We start from the raw sequence: 7,809 nt of genomic DNA on the forward strand, positions 1-7,809 counted from the left end.
CAGCCGCCGCCTTCCGCGCCGCAGCCGCCGCAGCACTCGCAGAACCAGGCGCACGGCAAGGGCGGCCACCGCGCCAGGTCCGCCGCCGCCGCCGCCGCCGCGTCCTCCGCGTCCTGCTCGCGCAGGCTCGGCCGGGCTCTCAACTTTCTCTTCTACCTCGCGCTGGTGGCCGCGGCCGCCTTCTCGGGCTGGTGTGTCCACCACGTCCTGCAGGAGGTCCAGCAGGTCCGGCAGGGCCACCAGGACTTCTCCAAGCAGAGGGATGAGCTGGACCAGAGCTTGCAGGGTGTCGAGCAGAAGGTGGGTAGCGCACACTGGGGGGCCCGGGACCCCCCCGCCTGGTGCCCTCGAAGCCCGGCCCCAGCCCTTCCTTTCCTGCCCAGAACCCTGTGACAGGAGCTGGGACCCCGGCGCCCATTCTCTTCACCGGCCCCCTAGTTCCTGGGGCGGTCCCAGACCCCCTTTGTTAATGGCCAGAGACAGAGGAATGGACCCGCAGAGGGATGGGAGAGGGATGGAGAACTGACTGCGAGGATGGCCAGGCGACCAGGGGGGAGGTGGGCCAAGGGCCTGTCACAGGACATTAGCTGTGACCTGTAAGGAGGCCGGCAGGCTCTGGGGAGCCCATTCTTTTTTTTGCTTTAGGAACCGCTGAATGGGCAGAGTTGTCTGAAAAGGAGGTTGGAAGGGAAGCCAGCGCATCCCTGGCAGCCTTGGTCCAGGCCCAACCTCTGGTTCTGCGGGTGAAGACATCTGAGCCAGTTTTTAATAGAGCCAGAGCTTGAGGGGAGGAAAATCTAGTGATCTTAGTCATTTGCTAAGTTCAGATGAAATTGTGTCTATCTTTAGGCCCCTTAGCTGGACCAGTGTGTCCACGTGGATCTTTGAAGTACTCTACTCCACCTTCAGAGAGGCAAGGCTGAAGTGTTAGGTCAAGCTGGAGAATAGTAGTCCAAGACACGTTTTGTGATGTGTAGAGGACTTGCTCCTGTATTTTCTAATCCAAAGAGCAATCTGGGAGGGAGAGAGGAAGGGAGAGGAGGGAGGAAGGGGAAGGAGGAAGGGACTGAAGAAGGGAAGGAAGGTGGGAAGATAATTTGGACTCCATTTCCCAATATGGAGTCAAAATGGAGATTTAGAGACGTGAACTGAATTGACAAAGACTCCAGTTGATTGAGAAAGTCTGGCCCACTGTGTGGTGAAAGGTCCCCAGGGAGCTATTTCAGGGCTGGCTAGACCCAACTCTGCAGGCACAATTGCTTAGCTTCTACCCTTCCAGACATTGTCAGCTCCCTCTCTCTCAAATGGCCTCTCAATCCACCACCCACATCCTTGCTCAATGAAACTTGGTTGCAGGACTGAAACAAAAAATCCCGCCACTTGTGAGCCCGGAACCACTTGCCTCCCTTTTCCCAGCATGCTGCCTGGCCTTGCCAAGTCTCTCTACTTTTTGTTGAGTGTGCAGCACCAGGAATTTCCTCTTAAGACTGGAAAAGCAACTGGAATGAGTCAGCCCGCTGCTAAGTGCAGGCCAAGGGAGGTGACTTTTCTGAGGGAATCAAGTAGGCAGTGCCCGTTTTGCCTATGCTAAATGCCAGATCATCCTCAAAAACTAGACACTCTGTCGGAGTCTCATCGCCAGCCGGTTTCCTGTCTTTCATCCACCCACTTTGCTAATCAATCATAATATTTATTGAAGTCTGATAGTCATCTGGCTCTGCGTGGGCCCCGTGGAGGAGCAGAAGACACAAAGCACACTTGTGAACTGGCACACTAGGCTTGGGACGAGGGAGTGTGTGGAAATTACCTGGGCCTGCATGGGGGGTGGCTGAGACAGTGCCAGCGATCTAGTTGGTGCTCAAAACTCGTGGGAATGAATGTGAGGAACACACATAGGGGGACAATCTTGAATATGCCTGAGAGACAGGAGGCTACCCTTCCTGTGGCAGAATGACATTCAGGAAGTAGAGCCGAAGTTGGAAGTTGAGGCCAGAATGGGGGAAAGTCTTGAACCTAGGTTGAAGAAACGGGGGTATTACTTCTTGTGCTGCTTCCCTGTCCCTTGGTTTCACCCCTTCTGGCACTGCTACACGCAAATCACCTCATTCTCCCAGTGGGAGGAAGGCACAATCAAGATTTGTAAGACTTGGGGCTGTGGTGGGGGAGGGTCGGTAAAGTACTTGCCATGCAAACATGAGGACCTGAGTTCAGATTCCCAGTACCCATGTAGAAATCCAGGCACAGTGGCATACACTTATAATCCAAGTGCTGGGAAGGCAGAGTCAGGAGGATGTCCCCACGTCTCCTCAAGTCTTTGAGCTCCAGGTTCAATAAGAGACCTGTGCCAAAAAAAGAAAAGAAAATGGAGAGCAATAAGAAGATACCTAGCATCAACCTGTGGCTTCCATAGGCACATGTACACATACATCCACTCACACATAACATATGCACAAATGTATACACACACAAAGACAGATTTATAAAAATCCTCATGGAGCTAGGTGTGGTGGTACACAGCTTTAATCCCAGCACTTGGGAGGCAGAGACAGGCGGATCTCTGTGAGCTCGAGGTCTGGTCTGTTTAGAGAGTTTCAGACCAGTCAGGGCTACATAGTGAAATCCTGTCTCAAAACAGCAACCACCACAAAAAAATCCTCATGACCGTAAAGCTGATGAATAGTAACTACCTTCTAAAAAAATTTAGTAATGTCATCAAACTATTATTTACTACCTTATATATACATATAGTGCACTTTGCACAGGACCACAGGTGCGTTCAGGGCTTCAGAACATGTGGGCAGTTCAGCTGTCAGCCCTCAGAAGAGCCTGTGTTGCCCTGGCTGACCCAAGGTTGCCTGGAGCATTTGCAGGAGTAGTCTGGGAGAGGAAGAGCTGTTTGTAGAGGAATGAGTTCTCTGGTTGTGCCTCCTTGTTTCTCATCTTGTTCTCTGGAGGTGGAGTTCAGGCTGTGGGTGGTAGCCACCTTTCTTCTGGGCTTCCTTTGCCCGAGCGTGCTCTTGTTGAACTTAGGTCCTGAGGTCAAACATTCTTGGGATTTTGATGCTTGACTCTGGCACTTATACCCTGCGTGGTTATTGGTGTACTGTAAGTGTCCCATTACCTGTCAGCTATTGGTAGCAACCAGTCTGCCTGCCCTACCCCAACAAGGCTTCATGAAGGCAGGGATCCCTATTTAGCCATTATTTTGTCTCTAGCATCTTACCCAACACCTGAGAGAACAGAGGTAACACATATTGATTATTATGAGCTCTTTGTACATAAAGGTGAACAACTCACAACCTCAGTGGGGGAGACACTGGGTTCCTTTTCAGAGTAGTGTTGGAGTTGGTACGCTTGGTTTTATCCATGGTTTCAGATCTGAATCACTTCCTAGCCGTTTGTAAAGAGCCAGCCAGGTATTAGGTTGGAGCTGGGCCTGCCCAGTCTTTATTGGGCATCGCTCTGAATTCCTTCATTCTTTGGTCCATTGAGAAAACACTGGTTGCAGCCTGCCATGTTGCAGGTACTGTGCTCAGCCACTCATGCTTCTATTTTAAGTTCTGTGCAGGAAGGTATTGTGATTTACTAACCTAGTTTTAGAGGTCACCTCTCTCTGGTGCCTTCTCAGAGTATTCTTTGTGCTTCAGGTTGCTTTAGATGGGCAGAAAAATTGCCTACTTTCTGCAGTTCCCGAGAACCCTATTTTAATCTGTCTTAAAGTCACAGATGGGTGGAGATTGAAGAGAATTGAGAGACCCCATTTGCTAACAACCTGGGATTTGGAAAGTGAATGTGATTTTTGTGTTCACAGCGGTTCTTGGTGGCGATGCGTGGGGGTTGGGGAGGGGGCAGCCTGTCTGCATCTGTGTTCTCAGGTTCTCCTCCTCCCCTTTGGCCCTGGATCGAGGGTGCTGCGAGGAGACGCTGAGCTTCTGAGGTACTTCACAGAGAAGCTAAACCACAGTGAAGACGGCAGCTGCCGCACATTGAGCATCCACACAGTTGAGCACTTTATATATATGAACTCATTTAATCTTTATACTGACAATCCCATGAGTCAAGTACTATTTTTGTTCTTCCTCATGTAGCTGAGGAAACCAAGTTACAGACAGACTATGTAACCTGCCCAAGATTAAGCAGCAGTGAAGTATTAAACCTAGCTTTACCTACGCAGCCCTTACGTTGTTTGTTTTGTTTTGTTTTGTTTTGTTTTGTTTTGTTTTGTAAGATAGGGTCCCATGTATCCCAGGCTGGCCTCAGGCCAGCTATGCAGCTATGTAGCCTGTCTTTGAACTTCTGATCCTATTGCCTCTGCCTCCTGAGTGCTGAGATCACAGGTGTGCACCATCATACCCAGTTCAGGGCTGGAGTGAACCTAGGGCCCCATGCATGCTAGGCAAGCAGTCTACCAGCTGAGCTACACCCATGACCCTTATTGCTTTTCTTCTTACCATGGTGATGCTCAGGTGTAAACAGAAGACGGAAGGAGAGAACAAACCTGATGAACTCAGTTTGAATAAGTATCAATATTTTGCCATTCTTTCTTCATTCTACCCTTGACCTCCCTGCTTTTTTCCTGGCCAGAGTTGGAGCAGTCTGATCCCTACCATCCCTGCTGTTCTGTGGGGTGCTCCCCCCTCACCCCTTCCCTGGCCTCTCTTTTTCTCCAGTTACTCTTTGTGTGATAAAATGGACCTGGTTGTGTGAATGGATGGAATACAAGCCAGAGGCTGGTCTTTGCTACCCCAGAAGATTCGGCAGGTGCAAGTGAGTCCAGGGCTTCAGAACGTGGTGGCGGTTCAGCCTGGGCCCTCAGAAGAGCTTCTGTTGCCCTGTCACACTCAGCATAGGGAGTGAGGAGCTAATTTTAAAACAAAGCCCTGACCAACATGTTAGTTCCAGGTACTTCAGGATTCATTTCTAACCAATGAGAGTTTCTTTCCTCCCTTGTGTTACCTGCTGAGCCACCCTGCTGGTTTGTCTTTCTCTTTTTCTCTTTTTCTCTTTCTTTTTTTTTTTTTTTTTTTTTTTTTTTTTTTTTTTGTCGTTTATTCTAGGCTAGCCTCAAGCTCACTTTGCAGCCCATGCTGGCCTGGACTGACATCACTTTCCTGCTTCAGCCTCCCAAGTCCTGGGACTGTAAGTGTGAGCCACCATGTCTGGCACAAACACTTTTTGATCTTTTTGAGTCAGGGTCTCCCTATAGCCCCAGCTGCCCTGGAACTCAGAACTCACTATATAGACCAGGCTGGTCTCAAACACACCAGCTGTTCTGTATAGCTAACATCTGGGTTTTGGTTGCAGGTACAGTCTCTGCAAGCTGCATTTGGGACTTTTGAGTCCATTCTGAGAAGCTCTCAACATAAACAAGATGCCACAGAGAAAGCTGTGAAGCAAGGGGAGGGTGAGATCAACCGCATCAGCGAAGTCCTACAAAAGCTGCAGAACGAGATTCTCAAGGACCTGTCAGATGGGATCCATGTGGTGAAAGATGCCCGGGAGCGGGACTTCACATCCCTGGAGAACACAGTGGAGGAGCGGCTGACAGAGCTCACCAAGTCCATCAATGACAATATTGCCATCTTCACGGAAGTGCAGAAGAGGAGCCAGAAGGAAATAAACGACGTAAAGGAGAAGGTTGCCTCCCTGGAAGAATCCAAGGGGGATCACAATCAGGACCTGCAAATCCTGGAGGAAGCCATCAAGGAGATGCAGGCCTCTGCGAAGTCCAGGGAGAGGGACATCCAGGCCCTGCAGAGCTCCCTGAAGACCATGGAGTCCGATGTCTACACGGAGGTCCGGGAGCTGGTGAACCTCAAGCAGGAGCAGCAGGCATTCAAGAAGGCGGCTGACTCAGAGCGCCTGGCCCTGCAAGCCCTCACAGAGAAGCTTCTCCAGTCCGAGCAGTCCTCCTCTCGCCTCCCAGAGGACATCAGGAGACTGGAGGAAGAGCTGCAGCAGCTGAAGGCTGAGGCCCAGGGCCCGGAGGAAGCCATTGCCTTCAAAGACTCCAAAGCCTTAGACGAACTCCAGAGACAGAACCAGGGCCTGGGTGCCAGGCTCCAATACGTAGAGGATGGCGTCTACTCCATGCAGGTGGCTTCGGCTCGCCACACCGAGAGCCTGGAATCGCTCCTGTCCAAGAGCCAGGAGTATGAGCAGCGCCTGGCCGTGCTGCAGGAGCAGCTGGAAGGCCTGGGCTCCTCCTCCGACCTGACCAGCACGGTGAAGAGCCTGGGGGAGGCCCAGCTGATGCTCTCCAGTGACCTGAAGGAGCTGAAGCAAAGCATGGGTGAGCTCCCTGGCACCATGGAGTCCCTACAAGAACAGGTGCACACGTTGCTCAGCCAGGACCAAGCCCAGGCCTCGAGCCTGCCTCCTCAGGACTTGCTGGACAGACTTTCCTCTCTAGACAACCTCAAATCCTCAGTGAGCCAAGTGGAGTCAGACTTGAAAATGCTCAGGACTGCCGTGGACAGTTTGGTCGCCTACTCGGTCAAAATTGAAACCAACGAAAACAACTTGGAGTCAGCCAAGGGTTTACTAGATGACCTGAGGAATGATCTGGATAGGTTGTTTGTGAAAGTTGAAAAGATTCATGAAAAGATCTAAAGGAACTGTGTGTGATGGGCATGAATTTATATTCCAGTTTCTTATGACCAAAAATGTGTTGTTTCCTCCCAATGCCCTCTCCCCAGTTTCTGACCCCCACTCCCACCCAAAGCAGTAGACACAATCTGAACGCCATAGCATCATGTTCTGTGCCCAGTTAATTTATTTCCAAATATTGCCACATATCTTTTGGTTTCTTAAGTCCTCTACTTCTGCTTGGGTTGACTTCCTGAAGGCCCAGCCCTGAGTAGAAGAGGTAGCTTTTAAGAAGAGCCGTGTCAAGTGTCAGGAAAGGGATGGTAGCTTCAACTGGGGGTCAACAAAAGCAGATCAACCTTAAAAAAAAAAAACGAAAAAACAAAAACCCTATCTGGCTGGAAGATCAAAAAACGAGGGGCACTTTTCTTTTTAATTGCCTTTAAGGAAAATTAATTTTACTTTTTTTTATACTCTTGGCCAGACTTTTTTTATGAGATGTCTCTTGCTTGTTGTCTTCCATTTAGAACTGGTTAAAACTCAGAGATATTAGCTCCGAATGGGGAGAGGGAGAAAGCCCCTCCCCTATTCTTCTACTTGAAGGTGACCTTCAGAGGTGTGGTATCTTTTCTGTTCCTGAATCTGGGGATGTCAAAAGTAACTATGCAAAGAGTCCAGAAGGTTCTGAATAGGAAAGCGTAACACAGGGAGATCCAGTGCCCTTCTGTCCCTGGTGGCCTACCTGTGTCACCCCTTAGGATGCCACCAAATAATGTGTAAGTTTGGAATCCCAGGGAGGAGAGTCTTTGGGTTGTATAGTGAGAGCTATTCTACCCACAAAAGAATGGGTCTGTCCCGGAGAGGTGTAGGCCAGATCTTTAACATGGTATCCCTGAAGAGGTCTGCTGTTGGCTGCCCCCTCGGTCAGTGAACATGTGCACTGCATTTCTGCAATTGTTTGCTGTATCCCTTGCCCCTTGAGCTGTATTGTTCTTTAATGGCTGTCTTGCCCTTCCAGGAAAAAAAAAAAAAAAAAAAAAAAAAAAAAAAAAAGGAAAGAAAAATAATTAAAAAAAGAAAAAGCTGAAAAGTTAAAAAAAAAAGTTTGTTTTTTAGTTTACTGTGAAAAAAACTGTATGGCTTATTTACAGTATTTTTAATTCTTAATACTTAATAGAGCTTTGTTATGACTTTGACAAGTGGATGCTTTCTGAGAATTTG

At 49.4% G+C, this 7,809-nt stretch overlaps 1 protein-coding gene across 1 annotated transcript in view; it reads left to right on the plus strand.

Annotated features, from left to right (window-relative positions):
* Ckap4 (cytoskeleton associated protein 4) overlaps positions 1 to 7,641 on the plus strand; it is a 12,588-nt gene extending 4,947 nt beyond the window's left edge. Inside the window, exons 4-5 of the mRNA XM_008843171.3 lie at positions 4 to 300; positions 5,305 to 7,641. Of these exons, the coding sequence (XP_008841393.1) occupies positions 4 to 300; positions 5,305 to 6,612 (1,605 nt within the window). The 3' untranslated portion in view covers positions 6,613 to 7,641. The remainder of the gene's footprint in view (positions 1 to 3; positions 301 to 5,304) is intronic.
* Positions 7,642 to 7,809: the final 168 nt, after the last annotated feature.

This window comes from Nannospalax galili, unplaced genomic scaffold (assembly GCF_000622305.1).
Source record: "Nannospalax galili isolate Female #2095 unplaced genomic scaffold, S.galili_v1.0 scaffold39, whole genome shotgun sequence".
In the NCBI taxonomy this organism is placed as follows: Eukaryota; Metazoa; Chordata; class Mammalia; order Rodentia; family Spalacidae; genus Nannospalax; species Nannospalax galili.